Source organism: Ambystoma mexicanum, chromosome 2q (genome assembly GCF_040938575.1).
Source record: "Ambystoma mexicanum isolate Mex_15411 chromosome 2q, UKY_AmexF1_1, whole genome shotgun sequence".
NCBI lineage: Eukaryota > Metazoa > Chordata > Amphibia > Caudata > Ambystomatidae > Ambystoma > Ambystoma mexicanum.
The window spans coordinates 1,028,996,043-1,029,016,963 of record NC_090924.1 but is presented as its reverse complement, the minus strand read 5'-3'; the positions used below and the strand labels follow the sequence as shown (position 1 = coordinate 1,029,016,963).

The window sequence follows — 20,921 nt, the reverse complement described above, 5'->3', positions numbered from 1 at the left end:
ACAAATGCTTACTGGACTTCCTACACAATTTGGTGATACAAGTGATAAGATCCCACTTGTTCGATCGCAAAAACATCTGTCTAGTAATAATAGTATGTATCAAAGTGTAACTTGGCCAGAGGTTGCAAAAAACAATTCATATGAACCTCAGGCTCAATCCCTTCCCCACTTGAATAATACTAACCCTATTAAAGAAGGAAATTTAGAGGAGGTAGTACAAAAGAACTATGGTAATGAAACAATATATGAAGGTTTCTTTACTAATGGGTCTGCAAAAAGTATTACTCTTCCAGTGGTGCAACCCGAACCGGTATTGGAAAGTAGTGATGGATTGAAATCATCTCTGAATATTATTGGTTGGATTGGTAATGCAGAAGAATTGGGCGATACACGTATAACTTGTCAATTTCTTCTATAATTAATTAACCACATACCATCCTTGAGAATATTAAACTCAGGGAATTTTGAATGGATATCACTAGCTAGATTCAACAATCATCACATGATATGTAAAGTGAAGTCTGTTATCATGTTACAACTTTTGTGCTCTCACAGAGCTGATCTCAATGATTTGGGTTTATCCTTATATTCTTTTGACTCATGTGGTTTCTGTAATATTGAGATATGGTTTGCTACTCTTGAACTGGAAAAAAGCCAAGTGTAATCATGCTACAGGAAACAATGAAAATTGAGCGATTGCACTCAGAGGGATATGCCACCTATTGCTCTCATGCTTCTATGGGGAAGGGGGACGACTCTCTGGAGGATTGGTGATAGCCATTAATAACTTATTTGATGGCCTTAGTAGGCTTATCTTTACCTCAGAGTACCTACTTGTTGTCGAATTGTGTTCTAAAAGACTGGAGAAGAAATCTTGCATCTTTGTAAATGTATATTGGAACCCTCTTGCAATTTCACAGGAGGATATTTTTGATCAACTAGATTCTATCTTTGAATATGCTTATTCTCTCAACGTGCATTGTGATATAATTATCAGCAAGCACTTTAATTCACAATGTATCGAGAATTATCAAGATATATGCAAATAAAGACAAGGAAATAGTGGGACGGGGCAATTAAGGGGAAAAATTTAATCAGTATTTCACAGAATGGGAGATTGGGACTGTACCATTTATGAAATCTTGTTTAAAGTATTCATGGAAACGAGGATCAGCAGATTCTTTAATTGACTTTTTCTTTATCTCTAATCAAATTGGGTGTCAAGCTGATCCTGTATTGATTCTTGAAACAAACCTTAGTGATCATGTGCCCATCTTTTTGAATTTGAATTTGTTTGTGCATGGACACGCTACTCTCATTTCCTGAAATACACAGTCACATGATTTCTTTAAGGTGGAATCCTAGATTGTGTGGTCTAATTACAGCAATGGTCTCACAAAAATTGAAGACGGGAGAGTCTTGGATTTAGTAATTGGGGATCCATTGCAATGTAACAAACTTATTAATAGTATTGTAAAAAACGCCCTCCATTGTCTAAAATACAAATCTAAATTGCATAGTCTCCCGCCCAAGCATGCATTTAATCTAAAATTGAAGGTGTTGAAACAGCAAAAAAACAGGGAGTTCAGGAAGTTGCGACTTAATTGTGCTCTTCCCTCTGAACTTCATGCTGGTAAAAGATCTATTGTCCAGACCTATGAAAATAAAGTAAAATCAAATTGGTTGGGAACTCATAATTTGGAAAATCAAAATATGATTTAATACATCTGCCGCCATGACACCAAACCTATATGGTCACTAATTAAACTGACCATCCTCTAGCAGAGCATGGACAATTGCTCTTTAATTGCTCATAATATAAGACCAAATTCAGCAAAATCTAAGATTATGATTTTTACTGGGGGAAGGAAATTAAATTTATATAAATGGATGATTGAAGGAGTATACATACAGCAACCACTGAAAATTAATATCGAGGATACAATTTAACCAATGCCTCCTCTTTTAATATGTGGACCCTAAATTTAAACTAAAAAATCAAAAACACTTTTATCTCAAAGGAAGGCGATAATAGCCAAATATTGTACATTCTCACTTGTACCCCTGCTTGAACTGTTTACACTAAAAGTGGAACCTGTACTTTTGTATGGGTTAGATATGTATTTCCTTGATCTTAATGCAACCATTTAACATGTTACAGGGCTGACTTTTCAAAACTGCACTTCATCTGGCATTATCAATTCCAAATTCTGTAATTCGGCATTAACTCATACTAATTTCATTGGCAGCAAGATATGCGCAATTATGCAAAAATCCTGTGTCCCCCGAGAAATTCATCATATTAAGATCTCCAAGGAATGATGACTGGTAAAAGTCGGAGGGCATATAATGACTATTGTATAAAAATGTATACACTTATCAAAACACTTGGTGTTACTGATAATGACCTGATCAACAGTCCCGCATTTGTTAAAAAAAAAGATGTATAAATTAGATTGGACCAAGACCATTGAGAAAAAAATACAGCACCTATTCAGAATATTTGCAATTTATCAGGAAAAGAGTATGCCGAAGCCCTTACATTAATTCCTTTCCATGCAGTAAGGCGGACACCTTATTTATGCGTTTTAGAATAAATCAACTACATACCTGTGAGAGAGTTGCGCATTGGTATAATGTTAACTGTACCCCGCTCAAACTGCAATGAAGATTTTGCCTGTGCTCTAAAATTAAGGAAACTCTAAAACATTTAATTCTTGAATGTCCCCACTTCAAGGAACCAAGAACCAGATATCTAGTTAATATTGTATACCTGTAAGCTGAAACATCGATAGATTTTCTTTGGCAAAGATTGATGGTGGAAAATCTAGATCTCTTACCCTGGCCCTAGTTCATTTGCTAAAAATCATTGATTCAGAATTATGAAAAGATTTGGGTTGCTGCTCTTATTTTTGTATATTTGCCTAATATGTAGTAAAATGTTATGTTGATAATCATCTTTTAGATGAGAGGTGCTAATAGTTAATCTTGATCAGACGCAATGTTGTTATGACTACTTTTGCATACTGTCATTTGCACCCTGGTTTGATTTGCACAAATAATAAGCTCTGTAAGAATGTACTATTGTACATTTGCTTGAATTTTATCGAGCTGTTTTTTCCTTTTTTGTTAATCTTGAACAAGTACAATGATGGCACGTTCGACTGTATACTGTAATTTGCATACTAGCCTGGTTTATACAAGTAATGAGTTTAGTAAAAATCTTAAGATAACTTGGTTATCATATTTTTATCTGTACTAAAGAGCTCCTTTTTATTTTTTAAATGATATATGCTATCTGATAAACTATAGGTATAATGCTGCTATATTTATTTGCACATCAGAATTTGCACATATGCTAGAATTTGCACAAAAACAAAGGAAAGAAAAGGGAAAGGAAAAGAAAAGGTGGAGCTCTACAACAATATTTTAGAGTACCGGTTGTAATTTCCAATGGTATGTTTGATGTTACTAAAGCGATATGAGATGTCATATGTCTGTTTTGTTCGATATGTAAAGAGTTAGAATCCTAAATCTCTAATTTAATTGAAATGAAAAGTTATGTATGGTATCTGTATTATATATGTTTTATATGTGTTTTATATCATGTTAACAATTTAAGTTGTAATCCTCGTTAATTGAAAATTCGGTTTAATGGATTGCAAATTGTATTATTGTATGTAAGTTTGTGAAAGGCTTGTTTTTATAAGCCAAAACACAATACAATTTTTAACATATTTAAAAGGACTAAAGCATATAAATCATAACATTGTAATCAATCACATATTAACGTATTAGAGGAGTGAAAAAGCTTGCAACCTATATTATACATTTTGCTAACCATCAGATTTTACTGATTATCCATGCTACAGGGACTGATAAAATCACTTCCCACACTGCTCCTTCTTTTCAATCAAGCTGTGTGGGTATATCTTGGAAAACAGTGATTACTCCATCGGATTGATCACATGATGTTCATACTGGCTTACATCTTTTAGGAGCATTTTTGACTGAATGATCCGATAAGTACCTCACTAACCGTATAATGAGGTCAAATGCACACAAAACAAATATTTTGAATTGAGCTCATTTTCAGCGTCCCGTACCAGAAAGAAAATATGTAAAAGCCTTGCATAATGCTTGTACGCATTTTCTTTCTGGTACTCCCCATGGCAGAGAGGAGGAGAGGAGGGGCGGAATGTAACTTACGTTTCCGCCGCTCCTTTCCTCTTTTCCAGATACACACACACCAGCATTTGCGCCGGCAACGATTCTCATGCTTGTGCAAATGCTAGGGATTCCCATGGAGTCCGCTGTCTTTTTGCACCAGCAAAATGCAGGCTGACTCCATAAGAATCCACTGTTTATGCTGCCTGCTATGGGCACATGGCAGTCAGCATTTACTCAATTTGCAGAGTGCATAAGGGGCGGCATACAAGCATGTGCACTGCATGTTGCCCTCCTCTTTTGCACTCTGCCATGCAAATGACAAAAATTGGGCAGCGGGAACTCGTAAACAGGAGCGTGCCCAATAACAGGTCCCTGCTGTCAAATGATGGGAGATTCAAAAATGAGCCTCAATATGTCCTAATGGGTTGACGGAATGGCTGTTTCAAAATCCAAGAGGGTCTATATCGCAGGGATTCTGATGGGGTAGGTTTTTACAATGCGGTTACAAAATGAAGCAAGTTGTGCTTTGAGACATTCTGAAGAATAGTTAAATCACTATCTCTTGCAGAAGATTTTCCTCTTTCCAGAGGCTCATTTGTAAATTCATTTAATGCACAGGCCACGTGGGGCAGCATAAGCTGCCAGAAAACAATATCATATTTTAGGATGGGGTGCCCTTAATCAGAAGCAAGTGAGGTTAAATGTTTCTGTTCAGATGGCACCCATTTTGGTTTGCTCCAAACCCACACCTGACAAATGTCCTCATCAGTGAGCAGGGTTCCGTATGGGTCAGCGCAGCCTTGCGCGGGTAGTCATTGAAGAGGGATGTTTAGGTTTAACATTTGCAGTGCAAGGTAGAGCTCCAGACCGCGTCAGACCTGTGTATATGAAGCTATTCTTCACCTTCTCACCCTGCACATGACAACGCGGTTTCCCCATACGTACTCCCCTTTATACGTTCCACTAGTTATGATCAGGACACCCATGTAAAACAATGTTTATGAGTAGGAATTAGTGACAGTCCAACATACGTAATGTTCTGTTTGACCTCCGGTGAATTATTTTTACACTACTGACTTTTTGCTGTCTATATAGTTGGCATTGATGACCGAAATGTGCTGTCCACTTGTGTGTGTCCTGTGCCACATGTTTCACATTTGGGAATCAAGCCACCTGTTGACTATGGCCATGACTCAGATCAATGTGCGTCACGATTCCCTGGATGCACTTTCATCTGCACCATCCCTGTACATCACTGCTGCTGGGGGCCTTTTCCTTTGGCAGCATTTCTGTAACCCGAATAGAAACGCTCATCCATGGCATGTTCGTCTCTATTCCTTTTTACATTTCTATGTACGAAACCGAGGTCTGTTTTGTCGTTCTAGTGGTGGTCACGTGAAGCTCGACGAAGAGACGGATATGGGTTATGTGGAAGACGGCACGCCATGTGGACCAAACATGATGTGCCTGGAACACAGATGCCTCTCCTTTGATGCCTTTAATTTCAGCACCTGCCTCGGAACCACCGAAACAACAATCTGCTCAGGTCATGGGGTAGGTTTTTCCTTTCCCTACTCAATGTCCAATAGAATTTGCTCTCTATTATCATACACACGCCCTCACGCATGCAAGGTGGTGCTGAACCGCAAATGGCACAGATTGCTTCTGTGATCAAGTTCATAAGTGAACCTCACTCTGCTCGAGAGCATGTCATACTTATGGGGGGTCTTTTCCTAAAAGGGCACAATGCATGCAGGTGACCCCAGTGTTAGACCTTAGCTGCTGCTGCGTCCCCTGCATACAATTTTAACCATTTACAAAGCAGAGTGCAATTGTGCAGAGTAAAACACGGCAAAACACCTTTGCACTTCGAATGTACACTTTGTTTTTCAAAAAAGTAAACACTGCCTGCAAATTACACTTTGTAGGAAGCATTGACTAATGGCTTTCCATGAAATTCACCTGTTCCTAAGCAGGTCTAAGTGCAAAGCAGATTCCATAGACATCTGTTAGTTTTACAGCTGCGCGAAAGTCTCATGCAGGCATAAAACCTGGTGCTCTTCCAGGACACAGAAGGAAAGAAAAGCGGAAATGCAAGCTCTGATTTGTGCCACTCTTGCACTTTGGAAGGACACGAAAATGAGCTGGAGTGCAAAATCAAAACGGTAAAGCATTATGCTGTTATGCCCCGTGCAAAGTCACACCGACAATAGTGCAAGATGAGGGTCATCACAAAGCATACATTGTGGCTGCCAGGAAACACAACAGCGGCCATTGATAACAGCTTTAGTAACAACTAATTCTCATGTACTTCGTATGAAGATCTGCCATGGTAAACACGAATGTGTTGGAATTCAATGTGTTATGAGTGTCCAAAAGGCCCAAAGCTATGTTAAATTAAGCTTTCTGACTCTCTTTGGTGTTTTTTTCAATATACACATCAAGATAAATATCGGCATTTTCAATCCGTCAACAGTGAAACACTTTAAAGAACATTAACTCAGTGCGGATGGACCCCAACGTAATCCCCATCTCTTCTGGTGCTATAATTAGGTGTTGATTAAGTGTACTAGGTGTGTTTAAGGACATTGGACCTCATTCTACCTATGCCGGTATCCTAGCAGTAAAGCCACCAGGATACTGGCCAAATGTGGTACCGTTTCCAGCACCCAGTCCAGCAGCATTGCCGCCGGATTACAGGTGCCGAAGGGACGATGTTAATCCCCATTCAGGACTCCATGAGGGAATTTGCTGTAATTATCAGTGCCAGAAAGGACAGCTCTTTTTGCCGGTAGGGCACCTGCCTTATCTCCAGCTTTTAGCTGGAGGTAACTCAGGTGTCCCACTGGCAAAACGGTAGTCAGTCGGTTCGGTAAAAAAGTGCTGGTATCCATGAATCCCCGCAGTTTTTTACCAGACCGGCCAACATAGAATGAGGCCCATTGAACTGTAATCCATGTCCCATGAAAAAATCCTTGTCTAGATTGTGAATGTGTTTAAGGAAGAGTGACTGTACTCAAATTGAAGTAAAATATAACCTATTCAAGTCCATAGTGATGTAGTTTATAACTAGCTTGGACCCAGATTCAAATTGTTTGGAATAAAAAAGTTGAATTCCCATTTCAAATCCTAATGTATCTCAACTTTGGTAGCATCATGGAGTTAAAAGTCTCTGATGCCTTTAAAACGTTCATGATTTCAAAAAGAATAGAACAAGAGCCAGAGAGAGGAAGAGAAAGGACATAGAGACAGCACACAGCAGAAGAGACTGTAATAACGTGCAGTGCACAGAATGCTGTCTAAAGATAAACTGACAAATCCCAGGCCATGCCCAGCACAGCATTTCATGAGCACCTCGATTATAATGCGAACACATGAAAAGCACCATTCTAAATCCACATTTTCCAAGATAATCAAGTAAAATTATTACTGGAGCACACTGAGATACAGACGAAAGGTCTGGGTTTGAGTTAGAGGACACATGGCCGAGTTGCTGATTATGATGCAAGTTGAGGTGGGTTCCAAACCAATTTCCCCTCTTCTATAAATCAAATCCAGGTAAATTCCCTTTTCACTATGAGCCTTTGTCTGTATCTGTCAAAATAAGATGCACTTAGAAATGGGAAGAACAGCATTATAATAATTATCAGCAACTAGTCATTCATGGCCTCACTACTGGGATGCCCGTAACTGTACCTCCTATTTTTAAAATATCACCTAATTACAGGTTGAAGAAAAAGAGACCAGAAAACGTTGCGCTTTGGGTCACAATTTATGGTATGTCAGTGATGAAATACTAAAGTGAACATTAGTCAATTGACATAACCAAGAGACCCGTATGAATTAGGATACTGGATTGAACAAGTCAATTACCTGACTGAAAAATTCCAACAGTAACTCCATATTAAACCGGCACCCAGCAATGGGGACGTACGGGGGTATGCTGACCCCGGTGGACCCGGACCGTCCCCATTGCCCCGGGTGCCGGTATTCTTCACTCCCCATTCCCAGTGAGCCCCATTGGACTCACTGGGAATAAGGAGGTTGGATGCACCGGCACCGTTAATAACGGTGCCGGTGCATCTGTCATGCTGGGCACGCGGGTGCCGCTCTGCTCGTCAGGTCAGACCTGGCAGGCAGGAAGGCACCCACGAGCAAAACGCGTACTTTGCCAGTCCGGGAACTACGGTAAGAGCAAGCTTAACGGTACCGTAGTTCCCGGACTGACAAACTCGGAATGAGGCCCAATGTTTCACCCACCTGGGCTTTGACTAGGTAATTTACAAAAATTATTGGTACATATATACCTTTAGTAGTTACTCATGGTGCCACAAAACCTTAGACACGTTTGCAATTTGCTGTGTCTCTGCCTATGTCCCAGATACAGTTTGGACAGTCTTTCTTATCTTCACAGATGCAATTTAAACAGTCGCTCTTATTACTGCAAAGGATTAGATACACATGCACAATATGGTGCCACATTTTCTAAGACAAGTTTGCAATTAGCTAAATCCCACTTTCTTGTAGCACATGTGCCAACTATCAATCTTGCTCCTTCATTGTTGCCCTAAAGAGCATTGCATTTGAAGATAAATATCTAGCAACATCCATTTGTATGTCCTCATGTGAACACGCGCATCTATAATCTGTTCAGCAGCCATCAAAACCTGCATAGTGGGTTGTGGACAGCAGTTGTTCCACATAGAAAGTTAGTGTTCCTGGTAGGGATATTTCATAATTTCCAAAAGTTGAGCATTTGTTTATTCTTTGCGTTTAATGACAACCTCTGTGTTTGTAAATTGCAGGTATGCAGCAATGAAGTGAAGTGCGTCTGTGACAGATTCTGGACAGGAGACGATTGCAGTATTTATTTTCCATATAAAGATACATCAAAGATAAATCAAGCTGTAACTACCAAAGGTTTGTCTACCAAGTATTCGGTTGCATTAAAGAACCATTGTGGGGACTATGTGCTCATTTTAAAATTACTTTTCTAAGTACATTCTGAATGGAATAAGGCAAGCCAGTAAAGGCATGGGTCAAACATTTGTCCGGTTCTGACTAGGACTCCTTTGTGTATTAAGATGCAGAACCAAGGTTCTCCCTTAGGTTATATGATCCGAATAGACAAGAGGGAAACCACCACAAATACTGTTTTAAAGTATCCATGTCTTGGTGCTCTGGTTTTTGTATGTATTAAATTATGAAATGCTGGTGCTGCATAGTAAAACCAAGAGGCAGTCACTGACTTGGCCTGCACCATGGCTTTTAGCGCCACCTCGAATCTGTAGCTCACTTCTTCCATCCCTCTGCCTTAGACATGTCTTTCTTACCAGAATATATGTATATGCAACCATTTGGAAAAGTGACATCTATGTGATAACTCCATTATGCTACTAAAGCCCAAAAGGATTTGACAAAATCTGGGAGTGACAATTTGTTTTTATAACCAGTGTCTGCTTTTTAGAGTCTAACCTGAGGTGCTAAGCTTAGCACTGTAGTGCATGGTTAAGCAGAAAATTGAAACAGTAATGTATTGCATTGTTATGATTCTGATTCACTCCCATTAAAAGTTAAAGTTTATTGGCACAGTAACATGTGCTCCTTTTGTCAGACAAATCTATCCTGTACACATGAAACTATACAAACCTCCAACAGGCGTGTGCTATCCATGCCAAGCTCAATCCCCCAAAGGTACCCGTCTGTTCTTCAGCATTGCCCACCCTGAGACCTTCTTGCATTAGAGCTGTGGTTGGTCTTGGAAAATCATTATCCATTTACTATTACCCCTACCCGTAAACAAAATTGCAAAACATCATAGTGTACTCCCTTTGAACACATTAATACAATTTAAAAAATATAACTGACATGGACAAAAATGTTGATTGTAGTATAGTGAAAATGGTTGTTGTGTAGCCCTGTCGTAGTCCAGATTTTGGGTGCCATCACTGGAAAGCTGCTTCCCCCGGCTCTAAAACATTTGAAGCGTGGTGTGGAAAGGTGTGCTTGTTTGCTGGATCTGAGTGTTCTGTGGGTCTTATTTGGTGCTACGGTATTGTTTAGGTAGCTGGGTGCTTTTTATGCCAGGCAATTGTGGGTGACACAAACAGGCCGATTCATGTAATTCCCCTCAAAAGTGTCGCATGCGGCTGGCGCACAGCGTGCCCGTGCGAATGTCTGCGCCAGCCACGTGCGATAAAACCAATTCCCGCGCACAGCGTATTCATGGATTCTCGCCTCCAAAAGCAGACGTGGCGCAGAGTGGCGCAGCGACCCTGCAGCAGCGCCAGTTACGCCCCCCAAGAACACCCTCGTGCAAGGAAAAGCCATCAAGATCGCAAAACCATCGCAAAGGGCTGCGCCAACAGTGTACCCGTTTACCGGACTGGCAAAAGCGGGGAACGCGTATTACGGGTGTCGGGAACACGCGTGCGCAAGAAGATTCACATGCGATCGGGCCAGGGGGACCGTGTGCGTGTATTTCAGGGGTGCGCGAGAAGTCCTACACGCGAATGGCCTGGGTGCGTGTATTCCAGGGGTGCGCGAGAAGTTCTACACGCGAATGGCCTGGGTGCGTGTATTCCAGGGGTGCGCGGGAAGTTCCACACCCGATTGGGCTGCGTGCGTGTATTCCAGGGGTGCGCGGGAAGTTCCACACGCGATTGGGCTGCGTGCGTGTACTTCAGGGGTGCGCGGGAAGTTTCACACGCGATTGCCCATGGCGCGTGTATTTCAGGGGTGCGCGTGAAGTTCCACACGCGAATGGCCTGGGTGCGTGTATTTCAGGGGTGCGTGAGAAGTTCCACACGTGATTGGCCTGGGTGCATGTATTACAGGGGCTCGCGGGTGGTTTCACACGCGATCGGGCCTGGGGGAGCATGTGCGTGTATTTCAGGGGTGCGCGAGAAGTTCCACACGCGATTGGCCTGGGCGCGTGTATTTCAGGGGTGCGCGTGAAGTTCCACACGCGATTGGCCTGGGCGCGTGTATTTCAGGGGTGCGCGTGAAGTTTCACACGCGATTGGGCTGCGTGCGTGTATTTCAGGGGTGCGCGGGAAGTTTCACACGCGATTGCCCTGGGTGCGTGTATTTCAGGAGTGCGCGTGAAGTTCCACACGCGAATGGCCTGGGTGCGTGTATTTCAGGGGTGCGCGAGAAGTTCCACACGTGATTGGCCTGGGCGCGTGTATTTCAGGGGTGCGCGAGAAGTTCCACACGCGATTGGCCTGGGCGCATGTATTACAGGGGCTCGCGGGTGGTTTCACACGCGATCGGGCCTGGGGGAGCCTGTGCGTGTATTTCAGGGGTGTGCAAGAAGTTCCACACGCGATTGGCCTGGGCATGTGTATTTCAGGGGTGCGCGTGAAGTTCCACACGCGATTGGCCTGGGCGCGTGTATTTCAGGGGTGCGTGGGAAGTTCCACACGCGATTGGGCTGCGTGCGTGTATTTCAGGGGTGCGCGGGAAGTTTCACACGCGATTGCCCTGGGCGCGTGTATTTCAGGGGTGCGCGTGAAGTTCCACACGCGAATGGCCTGGGTGCGTGTATTTCAGGGGTGCGCGAGAAGTTCCACACGCGATTGGCCTGGGCGCGTGTATTTCAGGGGTGCGCAAGAAGTTCCACACGCGATTGGCCTGGGCGCGTGTATTACAGGGGCTTGCGGGTGGTTTCACACGCGATCGGGCCTGGGGGAGCGTGTGCGTGTATTTCAGGGATGCGCGAGAAGTTCCACACGCGATTGGCCTGGGCGTGTGTATTTCAGGGGTGCGCGTGAAGTTCCACACGCGATTGGCCTGGGCGCGTGTATTTCAGGGGTGCGTGGGAAGTTCCACACGCGATTGGGCTGCGTGCGTGTATTTCAGGGGTGCGCGGGAAGTTTGACACGCGATTGCCCTGGGCGCGTGTATTTCAGGGGTGCGCGTGAAGTTCCACACGCGAAAGGCCTGGGTGCGTGTATTTCAGGGGTGCGCGAGAAGTTCCACACGCGATTGGCCTGGGCGCGTGTATTTCAGGGGTGCGCGAGAAGTTCCACACGCGATTGGCCTGGGCGCGTGTATTACAGGAGCTCGCGGGTGGTTTCACACGCGATCGGGCCTGGGGGAGCGTGTGCGTGTATTTCAGGGGTGCGCGGGAAGTTCCACACGCGATTGGCCTGGGCGCGTGTATTACAGGGGCTCGCGGGTGGTTTTACATGCGATCTGGCCTGGGGGAGCGGGTGCGTGTATTTCAGGGGTGCGTGGGAAGTTCCACACGCGATTGGCCTGGGCGCGTGTATTACAGGGGCTCGCGGGTGGTTTTACACGTGATCTGGTCTGGGGGAGCGTGTGCGTGTATACCAGGGGTGCGCGAGAAGTTCCACACGCGATTGGCCTGGGCGCATGTATTACAGGGGCTCGCGGGTGGTTTCACACGCGATCGGGCCTGGGGGAGCGTGTGCGTGTATTTCAGGGGTGTGCAAGAAGTTCCACACGCGATTGGCCTGGGCATGTGTATTTCAGGGGTGCGCGTGAAGTTCCACACGCGATTGGCCTGGGCGCGTGTATTTCAGGGGTGCGTGGGAAGTTCCACACGCGATTGGGCTGCGTGCGTGTATTTCAGGGGTGCGCGGGAAGTTTCACACGCGATTGCCCTGGGCGCGTGTATTTCAGGGGTGCGCGTGAAGTTCCACATGCGAATGGCCTGGGTGCGTGTATTTCAGGGGTGCGCGAGAAGTTCCACACGCGATTGGCCTGGGCGCGTGTATTTCAGGGGTGCGCAAGAAGTTCCACACGCGATTGGCCTGGGCGCGTGTATTACAGGGGCTTGCGGGTGGTTTCACACGCGATCGGGCCTGGGGGAGCGTGTGCGTGTATTTCAGGGATGCGCGAGAAGTTCCACACGCGATTGGCCTGGGCGTGTGTATTTCAGGGGTGCGCGTGAAGTTCCACATGCGATTGGCCTGGGCGCGTGTATTTCAGGGGTGCGTGGGAAGTTCCACACGCGATTGGGCTGCGTGCGTGTATTTCAGGGGTGCGCGGGAAGTTTGACACGCGATTGCCCTGGGCGCGTGTATTTCAGGGGTGCGCGTGAAGTTCCACACGCGAAAGGCCTGGGTGCGTGTATTTCAGGGGTGCGCGAGAAGTTCCACACGCGATTGGCCTGGGCGCGTGTATTTCAGGGGTGCGCGAGAAGTTCCACACGCGATTGGCCTGGGCGCGTGTATTACAGGAGCTCGCGGGTGGTTTCACACGCGATCGGGCCTGGGGGAGCGTGTGCGTGTATTTCAGGGGTGCGCGGGAAGTTCCACACGCGATTGGCCTGGGCGCGTGTATTACAGGGGCTCGCGGGTGGTTTTACATGCGATCTGGCCTGGGGGAGCGGGTGCGTGTATTTCAGGGGTGCGTGGGAAGTTCCACACGCGATTGGCCTGGGCGCGTGTATTACAGGGGCTCGCGGGTGGTTTTACACGTGATCTGGTCTGGGGGAGCGTGTGCGTGTATACCAGGGGTGCGCGGAAAGTTTTACACGCGATTTCAGCAGGGTACGTGTATTTCAGGGGTGCCGGGGAGTCCTACATGTGATTTGCCAGTGTGGGTCCTCCCAGGTGTTCCCTGTACACCCTCCACGGCCCCTGCAGGCAGCCCACACCACAGGGGACTACCCTGCATCCCTGGTCATGTCCCGCAGGCAGCCCACCCAACATGGGCATGCCCCCCAGCAAAGGCACATGTCTCCTTGCACTAATGATCAACAACTCATGTTCCCCACCACCCTGCCCCCCAGCACTGTGGGGCACCTGCCAGCAGGCCCCCACCCATGTCCAACTCATGTTCCCCACCACCCCCACCCCCTAGCACTGTGGGGCACCTGCCAGCAGGCCCCCACCCATGTCCAACTCATGTTCCCCACCACCCAGCACTGTGGGGCACCTGCCAGCAGGCCCCCACCCATGTCCAACTCATGTTCCCCACCACCCCCACCCCCCAGCACTGTGGGGCACCTGCCAGCAGGCCCCCACCCATGTCCAACTCATGTTCCCCACCACCCCCACCCCCCCAGCACTGTGGGGCACCTGCCAGCAGGCCCCCACCCATGTCCAACTCATGTTCCCCACCACCCCCAACCCCCAGCACTGTAGGGCACCTGCCAGCAGGCCCCCACCCATGTCCAACTCATGTTCCCCACCACCCCCACCCCCCAGCACTGTGGGGCACCTGCCAGCAGGCCCCCACCCATGTCCATCTCATGTTCCCCACCACCCCCACCCCCCAGCACTGTGGGGCACCTGCCAGCAGGCCCCCACCCATGTCCAGGAACAGAGACTGCCATGCTCTCATGTGTGCAATCTGCACAGGGCTCCCCATGTCGCATTTAAACACATGCAACAACCGTGCGGTTCACACATTACTGGTCGCACATGCATTACCATGATGTCCCTGCACACATACATGCGTACATGGCCTATGTCACACTTGCAGGCAAGTATCAGACAACCAGCACACTGCAACATGCCCTGTCTCACACAGCAATGCTTGGCCACTTACCGCTCAACTCCAGACGGGTCTCCCTCTCAAGGACCTGGTCGTGGAGCGCTGGGTGTACGCATTCCAGGACCCTCATCTGGATGGAACTCATGCGGCCCCGGCCCCCCTCCACGAGGCGCCGGGCCTTTATGAGGGTCCTGGACCTCAAGTCCTCCCAGCGCTTCTTGACCTTCTGGATGGTGCGGGTTGCCACCCCCTCCGCGTTGATGGCAACCACACAGTCGGCCCAGATCCTCTCCCGTCCTTCCTTGTTGGCGCGGGACGATCCGAAGAGGGCATCATACTGCCCCAGGACTTGCTCCACCAGGACACCAACTTCGGTGGCAGTGAAGCTGGTGCCCCTCTGCCCCTCTGGCCGGGGGTTGCCACTGGTGTCAGATGTTGATGTGCCCGACATGGCAACCCCAGCGGCAGGAGTGGGTGGGCAACTGTGTCCTGGGGCTGGGCTATGGAGCGATGTTATCCGAGTCGGGAGTCTTCTGTTCCAGCAGGGGTGGACACAGCAACTGGACCCCTGCAGATGGCTGATGTGCAGGCACCAAATGGCAGGGCACGGTGGCAGCAGGCAGGCAGGCAGGCAGCAGCAGATGGCACGTGGGAGGCTGCTCGGGGCACTGGGGGGCAGTGATTCGGCCTTCTGGGCAGGAGCGTGGTCTTCCGTGTGTTTTCGCGTGGCCAGCTTGATACGGAGTGATTTGGCACGTGAAAGTCCTTCACGTCAGCGTGAAATTCGAGGAAAGGGCCTTAGCGCATAAGCGCGTCAGCACGCGTACGCGATTTCATTGGACCAAAGGCCCTTACAGCGTAAGCGCATCTGTGGAGTTTCGCGCACGGGCGTTGCCCTGGCAGGGCTTCTCTGTACGTGCTTTTCGTGCGGTGCGTGTGTTTTCCATCCGTTGGGGTTCACACGCTATTACTTCACAGCGGGTGTTGGCTACGCGTTCTTCTACATGCAAGGCAGATGGTGAGTGGTACCCCGCTCCCCCCCAGGCCCGATCGCGTGAAAAACTTCACGCGCACCCCTGGAATACACGCACACGCTCCCCCAGGCCCGATCGCGTGTTAGAACACCCGCGAGCCCCTGGAATACACGTACCCCGCTCCCCCAGGCCCGATCACGTGTAAAAAGACCCGCGAGCCCCTGGAATACACGTACCCCGCTCCCCCAGGCCCAATCGTGTGTGAATACACCCGCGAGCCCCTGGAATACACGTACCCCGCTCCCCAAGGCCCGGTCGCGTGTGAAAACACCCGCGAGCCCCTGAAATACACGCGCCCAGGCCAATCGCATGTGAGAAGCTTCTCGCGCACCCCTGAAATACACGCACACGCTCCCACAGGCCCGATCGCGTGTAAAACTTCACGCGCACCCCTGAAATACACGCGCCCAGGCCAATCGCGTGTGAGAAGCTTCTCGCGCACCCCTGAAATACCCGCACGCAGCCCAATCGCGTGTGGAACTTCACGCGCACCCCTGAAATACACGCACACGCTCCCCCAGGCCCGATCGCGTCTGGGCCTTCTCGCGCGTGTAGGACTTTGGCGCACATTTTTTTCCTGCGCAGGGACGCTACCGCCTGCTTTCGTGTGGCAGACATGTATGGGCCTGTGCGTGTCTTTGGCCGTGCGCTGTTTCTCCCTATTCGATTCCATGAATACGTGTTGTAGGCGAGCGTGTGGGCGTTCTGCGCACTTGCCTCCTGTACTTCCCCCGTGACACCCACATTTTCACGAGTTGTTCCCCATTCTGCGTGTGACGCCCCGTGTTACGCCTACTTTTGTTTTGTGCGCCGCGCTATGTGCGAATTCGCTGTGGCCTTATCGCACGGCGTTCGATGACCTGTGCGCCAGCGTGCGCCGCGCACTTTTTCAGCGCACATCCCACATTTCGCACGTGCACGGACTTCCATGAATAGATGTGTGATGTTTTCTGTGCGATAATCGCACTTGCACTGCGATAATCGCACTTGCACTGTGATTTTCGCTGTTTCTCTGCGAATCGCACGTTTTTGCACGCGTGCGCCATTTTTTCGGCGCACGTTGATTCCATGAATCGGCCTGAAAGTGTTTTGAAAATAATTCGGGCTTTTATGGGTAGCCAGTGGGCTTCTCTCCTGATGGTGGAGATGTGGTCAGATTTTTTTTGAGTCCGAGGGCTGCTCGCAATGCTTTATTTTGCAGCGATTGCAGTTTGGCGATGTTGGCATTTGAGGTGCCTAACATGAGTATGTCGCAATAATCTAACTTTGTTGGGATGAGAGCCCTAGCTGTCGTAGTACAGTTGTTTGCGTGAGGAATTGTCTGCTTAAGGAAATTAATTTGGCAGTGTAGAACGTGGCTGAGGATAGGGCATTCACCTGTTTGGTCATTGTGAGTTTGGCGTCTAAGTATACTCCTAACGTTTTTACTTGTTTTGACACGGGGATGGGGGTGCCATCTATGTTGATTACTGAGTAATTGGCATGTAAGGTTTTGATTGCGGCTGGGGAGCCCACAATGAGTATCTCCGTTTTCTCATCGTTAAGGCAAAGGCTATTTATAGCCATCCAGTTTTGGATTATGGGATAGATTTTATTGACCATGATTGTGTCAAGGTCGTAGTCATAGCTTTGCCATTGTGTGTTCATCTGCTTACATTACATGGCAAATCATATGCCCAACATTCCCATTGTTTGCCAGGTATGCATTCATATGTCCGGGTACTGACATCGTATGTGAAGTATTGGATGCCACTGATATTGCCATTGTATGCTCAGGCATTCATATGCATTGCCAGATTCTAGCACTGAAACTACAGCTGCCCATACCGTTGGCAGGTATTGCCATCAAGCTCACTCTTACTTGCCCCTGTGTGAGGTATTGCGATCAAATGCTTAAGTATTCATAGCATAGTATGCTTAGGTAGCTGTGCTTGAACATACCCAGGTACCCGAACAGCAGTTGGCTAGTGCCATTAAAAATCTAGGTGTTCGTGCCATTTCTGCGAACTGCCTTCAAATACTCAGGTGCTGATACCTTTGCCTGTTAGCACCATTGCACACAAAGGTATTCACAACATTTACCAAATGCTGACCTCATGCGCCCCACTACTCCTTCCATGTGGCACGTTTTACCATGTATTTGTGCTTTGTTCCACATTTTGTCACTACGTTGCTGATTAAAATGCTGTCCCAATTCTGGCACAATCCTGTTGTAAAGCTCTCCAGTGCTCTTGAACTAGGTTTGTGCTATAAGTAATACAAATAAAACATACCCAGGCAACACCATCATTTGCCCTACCTTGGCATCATATTTTCCAGGCACACCAATTGTTTGCCATTCAAGTGCCAACATATACCGATGTATTCGCAACATACACCAAGTATTTCTAGAATGTACCAGTCACTGCAATCCCTTTCCCAAATACTCAACTATTTGGAATATATTGTCATTAAATTCCCAAGTACCCACACCATCATCAGTTATTGTAAATGATTGCCCAGGAATTTACACCATTGCCAGGCACTCACAATGTTAGCAAATGAATGCCTTCCTCTGCCCAGATATACACACCAAACACCAACTATGTATGTCTATTTATATTTATATGAAGAATAGGGATGTCAATTTCGATCAGAAATAACTTACAATAACACATTTACATATGGCCGAAGCATTCTCATGAAGGGTGCATGTACAATGGCATAACAATGAGAACAAATACAAGGGACAAAACAAAAGAAACGGAAACAAAATATATATAAAACCAGGTACTTTACAAAGGTAACATTAATCCAAGGAAGGGGGCAAGTGTTTTAAAATAAATAGGAATACTAATCAAATATACAAAAATAATCCCCATTAAGTGTCACTGGAGGCAGTGGTGGGGTCAGATCGGGACGATGGACGTGAGGGCAGGGCTAGCTCCCTCTTTAGCAAGTAAATGAAGTTCAAGCCAAACTCTGAAGAGATCCCCATTTGGGCGACCTTTGATTGCTATGGGCAGTGGATTCCAGTGGAGCAGGACGAGTAGGGAGAAAGAGCAGAAGCGAGAGGAGGCACAGGACGGGCATGGGATGGTGAGGTTGAGTGCAGAGGGTGAAAGGAAAGAATGCAATGACAAATAAACTGAGCTACAGACAGCTACTGAGGAGCAAGACCATTGATAGCTTTGTGGACTAGGAGATGGAACAGGAAAAGAGAGTGGCTGTGCATGGAGAGCCAGCCAATATGTTTTGGTAGGTAGAAGTTGGGGAGGATCTGGGTAGGTTGTAGAGAGTGCAGAGATTATTCACAAAGGGATGCGCTCCCACCGCAGCACCTCCACAGTAGAGGCACAGGGACAGACCCCTGCCTGTCTTGCAATGTCCACAACAGGAACCCCCCATGCATTGCAATTTGATGGTGATGTAAACCAAATAAGGTATAGCATCCACTCTACAGCTCCCCGTTAACGTATTTGTGATTTGTATGTGACCATCCTCTTTGAACTGTAGGTATTGCTTTCCATAATTTTATTCTAAAATAATTATTTAATCATTGGAACGTGTAATCTTTATGCACTGATGCAGACATAAGATTTTTTTTTAGATACCAACCACATTTTAACAGGGGTGCTGCCTTGATATGCCATGGTGGGAGTCATTTTATGACAGGGGTAGCCCTGTTTGAACTGTCATAGGCCAGGAGCATTGCCATACACTGCCATACTAACTCCCTTATCACATTTCATAAAGAACAAAAAAAACTGTTATTCAGACAATCCTTTCTGTACTCGAGCATGTTAGCATTGCTCCATACGTTTGTAACAACTACACCTAGATGAAGTACTACTGCCCATAACATTATGACTTGGCGTTACATGCATTAAAAATCAAACTAAATTAATCAATCAAAAATGCATACGCCACTACAGCCTTAAATGACCATTTAATAATAATAAAAAATAATAATAATTTAGCATTTACATAGTGCTACGAACCCTCAGGTATCTGAGCGCTGCTTATTATTACCCACGGTGTGTGGTGCTCATTTATCGACCTCGGAAGGATGAAAGTCTGAGTTTGGCCCTGCCGGGATTCAAACATGCGTCAGCAGGCTCTGCATGGGTGTCAACGCGTGGGTCAGCAGGCTCTGCACGGGTGTCAAAGCTCTACTTGCTGTGCCACTTGACTGGCTACCATCTTTACTACTATTTACTTTTACTACCATCTTATACCAATTAAAGGTGCACATGCCAGGCCTAGTAATCATGTGCCAGTAATGCCCCACATTCCCATTTTATGCCACAATGCAATATGCTAAATGAGCCTCTATTTCAGTAACTGCCAACTTATGCCTGCTGTAGCCTTATAGTCTAGATACAGCCAGAATATATCAGTTACACCTTCATACATTCACTTGCATCTATCATATGCCAAGTGCATGCTCAAATGTCCAGAAAATGCATCCACTGTCAGTTAATGTCTCACACACCTTTATGGTCCCATATGTAAGGGAGATCCTCACATGTTTAATTACTGCCATCATATGTGAAGAGCATTCACAAATGCCCCAGTAATGCCAGTGCCATTTATGAATGGTATGAGGTAGTCTATGTGCAGCCTTGCGTGTATTGATTCCGTCATGTGCAGAGCTCAGCCACAAATGATCCACAAACACCACATATGGCCTCATTACAAGTTTGTAATGTTAAATCCACCGAAATACGACCAAGTGGATTCACTGCTACCACCACTTGGTCCAAAGGAATTACCGCTGGATTACAAGTGTTCGTTCCCATTTATGAAGTCCATAGGCCTCCATGGGAATTTCAGCGGAATTACCACCAGCGTCTTAGACCTTCAGGTGGCTAGGCAGATTCGTTTTCTCATTTGTTTCCCATATCTGATAGAATGGGGCTTGCTGATTTGTGGTGCCATCCAAAGATTTTGAGAAGAAAAATAACTTTCTGCTGGGATCTATTTGTGTAAAGCTGCTGCAAACCTGATGTCCAATTTGGAGTACAAACTTCAGGAGGGCCTAGTATATAATCACCCTTAATCATGGATATAATTGTGCAGAAACTAGTGGAACAAACTTCCCCAATGCACTTGGGTACACTTTAAAAAAGAATTGTATTGATACTGGGGTCCATGATTGAGAGCTAGATGACTGCATCCCCTTCTTAGAAGCTGAGCCGCAAGAAGGGTGGCAAAGCATTGCCCTGTTAAGGGAACCTGATAGTCTATTTTTTGGTGTTATGAACT

General features: G+C 46.7%; 1 protein-coding gene across 5 annotated transcripts in view; it reads left to right on the top strand.

Annotated features, from left to right (window-relative positions):
• ADAM22 (ADAM metallopeptidase domain 22) overlaps positions 1 to 20,921 on the top strand; it is a 1,877,697-nt gene that overhangs the window by 1,652,952 nt on the left and 203,824 nt on the right. For all 5 annotated transcript variants that reach the window (XM_069648369.1, XM_069648368.1, XM_069648372.1 and 2 more), the window contains exons 23-24: positions 5,556 to 5,724; positions 8,976 to 9,090. In XM_069648369.1, coding sequence (XP_069504470.1) covers positions 5,556 to 5,724; positions 8,976 to 9,090 — 284 coding nt within the window. The remainder of the gene's footprint in view (positions 1 to 5,555; positions 5,725 to 8,975; positions 9,091 to 20,921) is intronic.